This window comes from Oncorhynchus gorbuscha, linkage group LG17 (assembly GCF_021184085.1).
Source record: "Oncorhynchus gorbuscha isolate QuinsamMale2020 ecotype Even-year linkage group LG17, OgorEven_v1.0, whole genome shotgun sequence".
Classification (NCBI taxonomy): domain Eukaryota; kingdom Metazoa; phylum Chordata; class Actinopteri; order Salmoniformes; family Salmonidae; genus Oncorhynchus; species Oncorhynchus gorbuscha.
In genome coordinates, this window is record NC_060189.1 from 3,722,824 (window position 1) to 3,736,483 (window position 13,660).

The window sequence follows — 13,660 nt, forward strand, 5'->3', positions numbered from 1 at the left end:
AGAGGAAGGACATCAGAAATAGATGGGAGAGGTTGGGGGTAGAGGAAGGACATCAGAAATAGATGGGAGAGGTTGGGGGTAGAGGAAGGACATCAGAAATAGATGGGAGAGGTTGGGGGTAGAGGAAGGACATCAGAAATAGATGGGAGAGGTTAGAGGAAGGACATCAGAAATAGATGGGAGAGGTTGGGGGTAGAGGGGACATCAGAAAGAGTAGAGGAAGGACATCAGAAATAGAAATAGATGGGATGGGAGAGGTTGGGGGTAGAGGAAGGACATCAGAAATAGATGGGAGAGGTTGGGGGGAGAGGAAGGACATCAGAAATAGATGGGAGAGGTTAGAGGAAGGACATCAGGATGGGAGAGGTTGGGGGTAGAGGAAGGACATCAGAAATAGATGGGAGAGGTTGGGGGTAGAGGAAGGACATCAGAAATAGATGGGAGAGGTTGGGGGTAGAGGAAAGACAGGAGAGAAAAAAACGAACAAAATAGAACTATTGTAAAATAGACTGTCCATGAAATGTATAAAGTATGTATGAGCTGAAAATACAGGCCTCAGCGCTGATGTTCACTAGTTTAGTCCAATTGGGGGAGGGTAATTAAGAACCCCCCGTTTTTTAAAGATGTGACTATATTTATATGTACAGTTGAAGTCAGAAGTTCACATACACTTAGGTCGGAGTCATTAAGTCTCATTTTTCAACCACTCCACAAATTTCCTGTTAACAAACTATAGTTTTGGCAAGTTGGTTAGGACATCTACTTTGTGCATAACACAAGTAATTTTACAACAATTGTTTACAGACAGATTATTTCACTTATAATTCACTGTATAACAATTCCAGTGGGTCAGAAGTTGACATACACTAAGTTGACTGTGCCTTTAAACAGCTTGGAAAATTACAAAAAAATGTCACGGCTTTGGAAGCTTCTGATAGGCTAATTGACATCATTTGAGTCGATTGGAGGTGTACCTGTGGCTGTATTTCAAGGCCTACCTTCAAACTCAGTGTCTCTTTGCTTGACATCATGGGAAAATCAAAAGAAATCAGCCAAGACAGAAAAAAATTGTAGACCTCCACAAGTATGGTTCATCCTAAGGAGCAATTTCCAAATGGCTGAAGGTACCACGTTCATCTGTACAAACAATAGTACGCAAGTATAAACACCATGGGACCACACAGCTGTCATACCGCTCTGGAAGGAGACGTGTTCTGTCTCCTAGAGATTAACTTACTTTGGTGCGAAAAGTGCAGATCAATCCCAGAACAACAACAAAGGACCTTGTGAAGATGCTGGAGGAAAAGTATCTATATCTACAGAAAAATTAGTCCTATATCAACAAAACCTTAAAGGCCGCTCAGCAAGGAGGAAGCCACTGCTCCAAAACCGCCATAAAAAAGCTAGACTACAATTTGCAACTGCACATGGGGACAAAGACCGTACTTTTTGGAGAAATGTCCTCTGGTCTGATGAAACAAAAATAGTAATGTATGGCCATAATGACCATTGTCATGTTTGGAGGAAAAAGGGAGAGGCTTGCAAGCCGAAGAACACCATCCCAACCGTGAAGCACGGGGGTGGCACGTTGTAGGGGTGCTTTGCTGCAGGAGGGACTGGTGCACTTCACAAAATAGATGGCATCACGAGGAAGGGAAAGTATGTGGATATATTGGAGAAACATCTCAAGACATCAGTCAGGAAGTTAACTTCTTTGGGATAGGGGGCAGCATTTTCACTTTTTGATGAAAAGCATGCCCAGAGTAAACTGCCTCCTCCTCAGTCCCAGATGCTACTCGTGTGGCAGGCAAAAACCTGAGAAAAAATCCAAATAGGAAATATGAGGTTTGTAGTTTTTGAACTCAGCCCTATCGATGTACACCAATGTAACAGTATAACTTTCATCTGTCCCCTCGCCCCTACCTGGGCTCGAACCAGGGACCCTCTGCACACATCAACAAGTCACCCACGAAGCATCGTTACCCATCGCTCCACAAAAGCCGCGGCCCTCGCAGAGCAAGGGGAACCACTACTTCAGGTTTTAGAGCGAGTGACGTCACCCGATTGAAACGCTATTAGCGCGCACCACCGCTAACTAGCTAGCCATTTCACATCGGTTACACTCACCCCCCTTTTGACCTCCTCCTTTCCCGCTGCAAGCAGTGATCCGGGTCAACAGCATCAATGTAACAGTTTAGGCATCAGTCAGGAATGTAAAGCTTGGTCGCAAATGGGTCTTGCAAATGGACAATGACCCCAAGCATACTTCCAAAGTTGTAGCAAAATGGCTTAAGGACAACAAAGTCAAGGTATTGGAGTGGCCATCAAAGCCCTGACCTCAATCCTATAGAAAATGTGTGGGCAGAACTGAAAAAGCGTGGCCTACTAACCTAACTCAGTAACACCAGCTCTGTTAGGAGGAATGGGCCAAAATTCACCCAACTTATTGTGGGAAGCTTGTGGAAGGCTACCTGAAACGTTTGACCCAAGTTAAACAATTTAAAGGCAATGTTACCAAATGCTAATTTACTGTATGTAAACTTCTGACCCACTGGGAATGTGATTAATGAAATAAAAGCTTAAATAAATCATTCTCTCTACTATTATTCTGACATTTCACATTCTTAAAATAAAGTGGTGATCCTAACTGACCCAAGACAGGGAATTTTTACTAGGATTAAATGTCAGGAATTGTGAAAAACTGAGTTTTAATGCATTTGGCTAAGGTGTATGTAAACTTCCAACTTCAACTGTATGTATGTATGTATGTATGTATGTATGTATGTATGTATGTATGTATGTATGTATGTATGTATGTATGTATGTATGTATGTATGTATGCATGTATGTATGTATGTATGTATGTATGTATGTATGTATGTATGTATGTATGTATGTATGTATGTATGTATGTATGTATGTATGTATGTATGTATGTAGTGGGGCAAAAAAATAATTAGTCAGCCACCAATTGTGCAAGTTCTCCCACTTAAAAAGATGAGAGGCCTGTAATTTTCATCATAGGTACACTTCAACTATGACAGACAAAACGAGAGAAAAGAAATCCAGAAAAATCACATTTTAGGATTTTTTATTAATTTATTTGCAAATTATGGTGGAAAATAAGTATTTGGTCACCTACAAACAGGCAAGATTTCTGGCTCTCACAGACCTGTAACTTCTTCTTTAAGAGGCTCCTCTGTCCTCCACTCGTTACCTGTATTAATGGCACCTGTTTGAACTTGTTATCAGTATAAAAGACACCTGTCCACAACCTCAAACAGTCACACTCCAAACTCCACTATGGCCAAGACCAAAGAGCTGTCAAAGGACACCAGAAACAAAATTGTAGACCTGCACCAGGCTGGGAAAACTGAATCTGCAATAGGTAAGCAGCTTGGTTTGAAGAAATCAACTGTGGGAGCAATTATTATTAGCAATTATTATGAAATGGAAGACATACAAGACCACTGATAATCTTTCTCGATCTGGGAATCCACGCAAGATCTCAGCCCGTGGGGTCAAAATGATCACAAGAACGGTGAGCAAAAATCCCAGAACCACACGGGGGGACCTAGTGAATGACCTGCTGGGACCAAAGTAACAAAGCCTACCATCAGTAACACACTACGCCGCCAGGGACTCAAATCCTGCAGTGCCAGACGTGTCCCCCTGCTTAAGCCAGTACATGTCCAGGCCCGTCTGAAGTTTGCTAGAGAGCATTTGGATGATCCAGAAGAAGATTGGGAGAATGTCATATGGTCAGATGAAACCAAAATCGGAATTTTGGGTAAAAACTCAACTCGTCGTGTTTGGAGGACAAAGAATGCTGAGTTGCATCCAAAGAACACCATACCTACTGTGAAGCATGGGGGTGGAAACATCATGCTTTGGGGCTGTTTTTCTGCAAAGGGACCAGGACAGTCAGTCAGGAGCCAATACACGCAGTCAGTCAGGAAAGCTAAGGCCAGCTTCTTCAGGCAGAAGTTTGCATCCTGTAGCACCAACTCCAAAAAGTTCTGGGACACTGTGAAGTCCATGGAGAACAAGAGCACCTCCTCCCAGCTGCCCACTGAGGCTAGGGAACACTGTCACCACCGACAAACCCATGATTATCGAAAACTTCAACAAGCATTTCTCAACGGCTGGCCATGCCTTCCGCCTGGCTACTCCTACCTCGGCCAACAGCTCCGCCCCCCCGCAGCTCCTCGCCCAAGCCTCTCCAGGTTCTCCTTTACCCAAATCCAGATAGCAGATGTTCTGAAAGAGCTGCAAAACCTGGACCCGTATAAATCAGCTGGGCTTGACAATCTGGACCCTCTATTTCTGAAACTATCCGCCGCCATTGTCGCAACCCCTATTACCAGCCTGTTCAACCTCTCTTTCATATCGTCTGAGATCCCCAACGATTGGAAAGCTGCCGCAGTCATCCCCCTCTTCAAAGGGGGAGACACCCTGGACCCAAACTGTTACAGACCTATATGCATTCTGCCCTGCCTATCTAAGGTCTTCGAAAGCCAAGTCAACAAACAGGTCACTGACCATCTCGAATCCCACCGTACCTTCTCCGCTATGCAATCTGGTTTCCAAGCCGGTCACAGGTGCACCTCAGCCACACTCAAGGTACTAAACAACATCATAACCGCCAGATAAAAGACAGTACTGTGCAGCCGTCTTCATCGACCTTGCCAAGGCTTTCGACTCTGTCAATCACCATATTCTTATCGGCAGACTCAGTAGCCTCGGTTTTGCCTGGTTCACCAATTACTTTGCAGACAGAGTTCAGTGTGTCAAATCGGAGGGCATGCTGTCCGGTCCTCTGGCAGTCTCTATGGGGGGGCCACAGGGTTCAATTCTCGGGCCGACTCTTTTCTCTGTATATATCAATGATGTTGCTCTTGCTGCGGGCGATTCCCTGATCCACCTCTACGCAGACGACACTATTCTATATACTTTCGGCCCGTCATTGGACACTGTGCTATCTAAACTCCAAACAAGCTTCAATGCCATACAACACTCCTTCCGTGGCCTCCAACTGCTCTTAAAACGCTAGTAAAACCAAATGCATGCTTTTCAACCGATAGCTGCTTGCACCCGCATGCCCGACTAGCATCACCACACTGGATGGTTCCGACCTTGAATATGTGGACACCTATAAGTACCTAGGTGTCTGGCTAGACTGCAAACTCTCCTTCCAGACCCATATCAAACATCTCCAATCGAAAATCAAATCAAGAGTCGGCTTTCTATTCCGCAACAAAGCCTCCTTCACTCACGCTGCCAAGCTTACCCTAGTAAAACTGACTATCCTACCGATCCTCGACTTCGGCGATGTCATCTACAAAATCGCTTCCAACACTCTACTCAGCAAACTGGATGCAGTTTATCACAGTGCCATCCGTTTTGTCACTAAAGCACATTATACTACCCATCACTGCGACTTGTATGCTCTAGTCGGCTGGCCCTCGCTACATATTCGTCGCCAGACCCACTGGCTCCAGGTCATCTACAAGGCCATGCTAGGTAAAGCTCCGCCTTATCTCAGTTCACTGGTCACGATGGCAACACCCATCCGTAGCACGCGCTCCAGCAGGTGTATCTCACTGATCATCCCTAAAGCCAAAACCTCATTCGGCCGCCTTTCGTTCCAGTACTCTGCTCCCTGTGACTGGAACGAATTGCAAAAATCGATGAAGTTGGAGACTTTTATCTCCCTCACCAACTTCAAACATCAGCTATCTGAGCAGCTAACCGATCGCTGCAGCTGTACATAATCTATTGGTAAATAGCCCACCCAATTTTACCTACCTCATCCCCACAGTTTTTATTTATTTACTTTTCTTTTGCACACCAATATCTCTACCTGTACATGATCATCTGATCATTTATCACTCCAGTGTTAATCTGCAATATTGTAATTATTCGCCTACCTCCTCATGCCTTTTGCACACATTGTATATAGACTCCCCTTTTTTTCTACTGTGTTATTGACTTGTTAATTGTTTACTTCATGAGTAACTCTGTGTTGTCTGTTCACACTGCTATGCTTTATCTTGGCCAGGTCGCAGTTGCAAATGATAGGCTAGTTGAGAACAAGTTATCTGGTTAAATAAAAGGTGAAATAAATTTTTGAAAATTAAAAAAGGATGACTGATCAGTGTAAACGAAAGAATGAATGGGGCCATGTGTATCGTGAGATTTTGACTAAAAACCTCCTTCCATCAGCAAGGGCATTGAAGATGAAACGTGGCTGGGTCTTTCCGCATGACAATGATCCCAAACACACCGCCCGGGCAATGAAGGAGTGGCTTCGTAAGAAGCATTTCAAGGTCCTGGAGTGGCCTAGCCAGTCTCCAGATCTCAACCCCATAGAAAATCTTTGGAGGGAGTTGAAAGTCCAGGTTGCCCAGCAACAGCCCCAAAACATCAATGCTCTAGAGGAGATCTGCATGCACCAGCAACAGTGTGTGAAAACCTTGTGAAGACTTATAGAAAACATTTGACCTCTGTCATTGCCAACAAAGGGTATTTAACAAAGTATTGAGATAAACTTTTGTTATTGACCAAATACTTATTTTCCACCATCATTTGCAAATAAATTCATTACAAATCCTACAATGTGATTTTCTGGATTTTTATTCTCTCATTTTGTCTATCATAGTTGAAGTGTACCTATGATGAAAATTACAGGCCCCTCCCATCTTTTTAAGTGGGAGAACTTGCACAATTGGTGGCTGACTAAATACTTTTTTGCCCCACTGTATGTATGCATGCAAGTATGCATGTAAGTATGCATGAATGAATGTAAGCACACACACACACACACAAACGGTCAAATGTTTTACAACACCTACTCATTCAATGATATTTCTTTATTTGTACTATTTTCTACATTGTAGAATAATAGTGAAGAGATCAAAACTATGAAATAACACATATGGAATCATGTAGTAACCTAACAAGTGTTAAACATATAAAATATATTTGTATATTTCAGATTCTTGAAATAGCCACCCCTTTGCCTTGATGACAGCCTTGCACACTTGGCATTCTCTCAACCAGCTTTATAAAAGGTACCTGGAATGTATTTCAATTATCAAGTGTGCCTCCTTAAAATGTTAATTTGTGGTATTTCTTTCCTTCTTAATGCATTTTATTTAACCTTCATTTAACGAGGCAAGTCAGTTAAGTTGTACCTAAGAAGGTAAACTAAACTATTCACTGTCATATTTATACAGGATATAGTTGGTTCTTTTGGTGGATATTGGGCTCCCGAGTGGCGCAGAGGTCTAAGGCACTGCATGTCAGTGCTCGAGGCGTCACTACAGACCCTGGTTCGATTCCAGGCTGTATCACAACCGGCCGTGATTGGGAGTCACATAGGGCGGCGCACAGTTGCCCCAGCATCATCCCGGTTTGGCTGGGGTCATTGTAATGAAGAATTTGTTCTTAACTGACTTGCCTAGTTAAATAAAGGCTAAATTTAAAGAAAATATCCTGTAAACCACAAATAAATGTTGTTAAAATAATGTTTAATATTTTGAGTTTCTTTAAATCCTTCAGAGTTAATTCAAAGGGGGTCATTTTCATGCATATTAGAGAAGTAGAGAGGAATTGTAGTTCTATCCAACTCACCTGGCTCCAGTTTAATAATCTTGACAGCAGCAAGCTCTCCCGTTTGAATGTTTCGAGCCTGAAAGAGAGAGAGAAGAGAGTGTGGACCGGGGAGCCAGTCATTGTTGGGGAATGGGAAGTGAAAAAAATAGTTGCACAATATCACGAAACTCCTGTTATCAGATAGGCCTATATTAGGGGGGGGGGGGGGGACGTTACTGACGTTACTGTATATCCCCATCTATTAGTCTCTAGTTAGTTCAGTTCAATGGGGGCAGCAGCTTAGCCTAGTGGTTAGAGCGTTGGACTAGTAACCGGAAGGTTGTGAGTTCAAACCCCCGAGCTGACAAGGTACAAATCTGTCGTTCTGCCCCTGAACAGGCAGTTAACCCACTGTTCCCAGGCCGTCATTGAAAATAAGAATATGTTCTTAACAGACTTGCCTGGTAAAATAAAGGTTAAAAAAAAAAAAAAAAAAAAATCACCAGACAGCATTAGGTCCCCATCTGGAGTAAGTCGGTCGCCATCCAGCTCAAGACGCTGTCTCCTAAAGGCATATCCTAAAGGCAGAGCCTTTGACTTTCCCACATTTTGTTACGTTACAGCCTTATTCTAAAATATATATTTTTTTTTTATTGTTGAAATTATCACATTTACACAAGTATTCAGCCCATTTACTCAGTACTTTGTTGAAGCACCTTTGGCAGCGATTAGCCTCAAATCTTCTTGGGTATGACGCTACAAGCTTGGCACACCTGGATTTGGGGAGTGTTTCCACTCTCTTCTCTGCAGATTCTCAATCTCTGTCGGGTTGGGATGGGGAGCGTCGCTGCAAAGCTATTTTCAGGTCTCTCCAGAGATGTTTGATCGGGTTCAAGTCCGGGCTCTGGCTGGGTCACTCAAGGACATTCAGACTTGTCCCGAAGCCACTCCTGCGTTGTCTTGGCTGTGTGCTTAGAGCCGTTGCCCTCCATTCGGAGGTCCTGAGTGCTCTGGAGAAGCTTTTCATCAAGGATCTCTGTTCATCTTTCCCTCGATCCTGACTAGTCTCTCAGTCCCTGCCGCTGTAAAACATCCCCACAGCATGATGCTGCCACCACGCTTCACCGTAGGGATGCTGCCACCACCATGCTTCACCATAGGGATGGTGCCAGGTTTCCTCTAGATGTGACGCTTGCATTCAAGTCAAAGAGTTCAATCTTGGTTTCATCAGACCAGAGAATCTTGTTTCTCATGGTCTGAGCGTCTTGAGGTGCCTTCTGGCAAACTCCAAGCGGGCTGTCATGTGCCTTTTACAAAGAAGTGGCTTCCGTCTGGCTACTCTACCATAAAGGCCTGATTGGTGGAGTGCTGCAGAGATGGGATAACCTTCCAGAAGGACAAACATCTCCACAAAGGAACTCTGGCAGAGTGACCATTGGGTTCTTGGTCACATCCCTGACCAAGGCCCTTCTCCCCCAATTGCTCAGTTTGGCTGGGCGGCCAGCTCTAGGAAGAGTCTTGGTGGTTTCAAACTTCTTCCATTTAACAATGATGAAGGCCACTTTTCTTGGGGACCTTCAAAATGGCACAGAAATGTTTTGGTACCCTTGTGCCTTGACACAATCCTGTCCCGGAGCTCTACAGACAATTCCTTCAACCTCACGGCTTAGTTTTTACTCTGACATGCACTGTCAACTAGGGGACCTTATATAGACAGGTGTGTGCCTTTCCAAATCATGTCCAATGAATTGAATGTACCTCAAGTGGACTCCAGTCAAGTTGTAGAAACATCTCAAGGATGATCAATGGAAACAGGATGCACGGGAGCTCAGTTGAGTCTCAAAGGGTCTGAATACTTATGTAAATAAGGTTTCATGCCTCCCGAGTAACGCAGTGGTCTAAGGCACTGCATCGCAGTACAGTGGTCTAAGGATTGAAATTCAAACTGTACATTCTGGGTTCGAGTGCAGGCTCTGTCGCAGCAGGCCGTGACCGGGAGACCAATGGGTCGACGCACAATTGTCCCAGCGTTGTCCGGGTTAGGGGAGGGTTTGGCCGGCAAGGATGTCCTTGTCTCACCGTGCACTAGCGACTCCTGTGGCGGGCCGGGCGCAGTGCACGCTGACCAGGTCGCCAGGTGTACGGTGTTTCCTCCGACACATTGGTGCAGCTGGCTTCCGGGTTAAGTGGGCATTGTGTCAAGAGGCAGTGCGGCTGGCTTCCGGGTTAAGTTGGCTTTGTGTCAAGAGGCAGTGCGGCTTGGTTGGGTTGTGTTTCGGAAGATGCACGGCTCTCTACCTTCGCCTCTCGAGTCCATACGGGAGTTGCAGCGATTAAACAAGACTAACTACCAATTGGATACCATGAAAAGGGGCTAAAAATATATATACGTCTCAAAGTATCCCTTTAAGATATTCAAACAACATCACACAAGACATACAGAGACTAGGCAAAGCTGTATGTGCAAAAGGTTTTGTACTTATGTTGAACTTAAGACGGCAGGTAGCCTAGTGGTTAGAGGGGGGAGGTAGGTAGCCTAGTGGTTAGAGCGTTGGGCCAGTAACCAGCAGGTAGCCTAGTGGTTAGAGGGGGGAGGCAGGTAGCCTAGTGGTTAGAGCGTTGGGCCAGTAACCAGCAGGTAGCCTAGTGGTTAGAGGGGGGAGGCAGGTAGCCTAGTGGTTAGAGGGGGGAGGCAGGTAGCCTAGTGGTTAGAGGGGGAGGCAGGTAGCCTAGTGGTTAGAGGGGGGAGGCAGGTAGCCTAGTGGTTAGAGCGTTGGGCCAGTAACCGAAAGGTTGCTAGATCGAATCCCCGAGCTGACAAGGTAAAAATCTGTCATTCTGCCCCTGAACAAGGCTGGCACTGTTCCTTGTAAATAAGAATTTGTTCTTAACTGACTTGTCTAGTTTAAATAAAAGGTGTAAATAAAAAAAGACCTCTGATTTCAGGATGAAAAGCAAAAGTCCATTATTTTGTCTTAGCCATGTCCCACCACCCCCACACAGCCAAGTCCCGCCACCCCCACAGCCAAGTAACCCCAACCCCACCCACAATCACAGCCAAGTCCGACCACCGCCACAAACAGCCACCCCCCCACATGACCAAGCCCCCCCACCACGCACACGTCTCCCTCTCTGGTATTGCACTCTGATAGAGATGCTCAGTCTACTTTCATTGAATTTCCACGAAGGGAGGATTCATCGCTCCAAGAGGTCCAGGAACTACCTTCCTCTTCAAACCGGTGTGACATTTCTCAAATTCAACAAGGCAGAGTTCATCTATGCACATTACAACAAAATCAGCCCAACGCTGGGATCCTCATCTCTCCCAAGTGGTCATTCTCTCTTTCTGCCCCCCTTAACCCATCTGTCTATCGCCTCCTTTGAATTCCATGCTGTCACAGTTACTAGCCCTTTCAAAGCTTAACATCCTTATCATTTATCGCCCTCCAGGTTCCCTCAGGAGAGTTCCTCAGTCAATGAGCTTGATGCCTTGATAAAAATGCTCCTTTCCTGAGTGGACGGCTCACCTCTCACAGTTCTCAACAAGGCAGAGTTCATTTAACCTCCCCAGTCTACCTTTGACTCTTTCCTCTCTGCCTCCTTCTTTCCACTCCTCTCCTCTTTTGACCTCACCCTCTCACCTTCCCCCCTACTCACAATTCCAGGCAATACGCCCTTTCGACCTCATCTTTACTAGATGCTGTTCTTCCACTAACCTCATTGCAACTCCCCTCCAAGTCTCCGACCACTACCTTGTATCCTTTTCCCTCTCGCTCTCATCCAACACCTCCCACACTGCCCCTACTGCCCCTACTCGGATGGTATCGCGCCGTCCCAACCTTCGCTCTCTCTCCCCGCTACTCTCTCCTCTTCCATCCTATCATCTCTTCCCTCCGCTCAAACCTTCTCCCACCTATCTCCTGATTCTGCCTCCTCAACCCTCCTCTCCTCCCTCTCTGCATCCCTTGACTCTCTATGTCCCCTATCCTCCAGGCCGGCTCGGTCCTCCCCTCCCGCTCCGTGGCTCGATGACTCATTGCGAGCTCACCGAACAGGGCTCCGGGCAGCCGAGCGGAAATGGAGGAAAACTCGCCTCCCTGCGGACCTGGCATCCTTTCACTCCCTCCTCTCTACATTTTCCTCCTCTGTCTCTGCTGCTAAAGCCACTTTCTACCACGCTAAATTCCAAGCATCTGCCTCTAACCCTAGGAAGCTCTTTGCCACCTCTCTCCTCCCTCCTGAATCCCCCTCCCCCCTCTCTGCAGATGACTTCGTCAACCATTTTGAAAAGAAGGTCGACGACATCCGATCCTCGTTTGCTAAGTCAAACGACACCGCTGGTTCTGCTCACACTGCCCTACCCTGTGCTCTGACCTCTTTCTCCCCTCTCTCTCCAGATGAAATCTCGCGTCTTGTGACGGCCGGCCGCCCAACAACCTGCCCGCTTGACCCTATCCCCTCCTCTCTCCTCCAGACCATTTCCGGAGACCTTCTCCCTTACCTCACCTCGCTCATCAACTCATCCCTGACCGCTGGCTACGTCCCTTCCGTCTTCAAGAGAGCGAGAGTTGCACCCCTTCTGAAAAAACCTACACTCGATCCCTCCGATGTCAACAATTACAGACCAGTATCCCTTCTTTCTTTTCTCTTCAAAACTCTTGAACGTGCCGTCCTTGGCCAGCTCTCCCGCTATCTCTCTCTGAATGACCTTCTTGATCGAAATCAGTCAGGTTTCAAGACTAGTCATTCAACTGAGACTGCTCTCCTCTGTATCACGGAGGCGCTCCGCACTGCTAAAGCTAACTCTCTCTCCTCTGCTCTCATCCTTCTAGATCTATCGGCTGCCTTCGATACTGTGAACCATCAGATCCTCCTCTCCACCCTCTCCGAGTTGGGCATCTCCGGCGCAGTCCACGCTTGGATTGCGTCCTACCTGACAGGTCGCTCCTACCAGGTGGCGTGGCGAGAATCTGTCTCCTCACCACGCGCTCTCACCACTGGTGTCCCCCAGGGCTCTGTTCTTGGCCCTCTCCTATTCTCGCTATACACCAAGTCACTTGGCTCTGTCATAACCTCACATGGTCTCTCTTATCATTGCTATGCAGACGACACACAATTAATCTTCTCCTTTCCCCTTCTGATGACCAGGTGGCGAATCGCATCTCTGCATGTCTGGCAGACATATCAGTGTGGATGACGGATCACCACCTCAAGCTGAACCTCGGCAAGACGGAGCTGCTCTTCCTCCCGGGGAAGGACTGCCCGTTCCATGATCTCGCCATCACGGTTGACAACTCCATTGTGTCCTCCTCCCAGAGCGCCAAGAACCTTGGCATGATCCTGGACAACACCCTGTCGTTCTCAACCAACATCAAGGCGGTGGCCCGTTCCTGTAGGTTCATGCTCTACAACATCCCAGAGTACGACCCTGCCTCACACAGGAAGCGGCGCAGGTCCTAATCCAGGCACTTGTCATCTCCCGTCTGGATTACTGCAACTCGCTGTTGGCTGGGCTCCCTGCCTGTGCCATTAAACCCCTTCAACTCATCCAGAACGCCGCAGCCCGTCTGGTGTTCAACCTTCCCAAGTTCTCTCACGTCACCCCGCTCCTCCGTTCTCTCCACTGGCTTCCAGTTGAAGCTCGCATCCGCTACAAGACCATGGTGCTTGCCTACGGAGCTGTGAGGGGAACGGCACCTCAGTACCTCCAGGCTCTGATCAGGCCCTACACCCAAACAAGGGCACTGCGTTCATCCACCTCTGGCCTGCTCGCCTCCCTACCACTGAGGAAGTACAGCTCCCGCTCTGCCCAGTCAAAACTGTTCGCTGCCCTGGCCCCCCAATGGTGGAACAAACTCCCTCACGACGCCAGGACAGCGGAGTCAATCACCACCTTCCGGAGACACCTGAAACCCCACCTCTTTAAGGAATACCTAGGATAGGATAAGTAATCCCTCTCACCCCCCCCTTAAGTTTTAGAAGCACTATTGTAAAGTGACTGTTCCACTGGATGTCATAAGGTGAATGCACCAATTTGTAAGTCGCTCTGGATAAGAGCGTCTGC

At 46.8% G+C, this 13,660-nt stretch overlaps 2 protein-coding genes across 2 annotated transcripts in view; both read right to left on the reverse strand.

The window, feature by feature from the left end:
• LOC124001333 (deubiquitinase DESI2-like) overlaps nucleotides 1–13,660 on the reverse strand; it is a 1,147,470-nt gene that overhangs the window by 424,049 nt on the left and 709,761 nt on the right. The gene's annotated exons all lie outside the window — the stretch shown is intronic.
• map4k5 (mitogen-activated protein kinase kinase kinase kinase 5) overlaps nucleotides 1–13,660 on the reverse strand; it is a 121,456-nt gene that overhangs the window by 103,300 nt on the left and 4,496 nt on the right. The window contains 1 exon segment of the mRNA XM_046308051.1: nucleotides 7,636–7,693. Within this exon segment, the coding sequence (XP_046164007.1) occupies nucleotides 7,636–7,693 (58 nt within the window).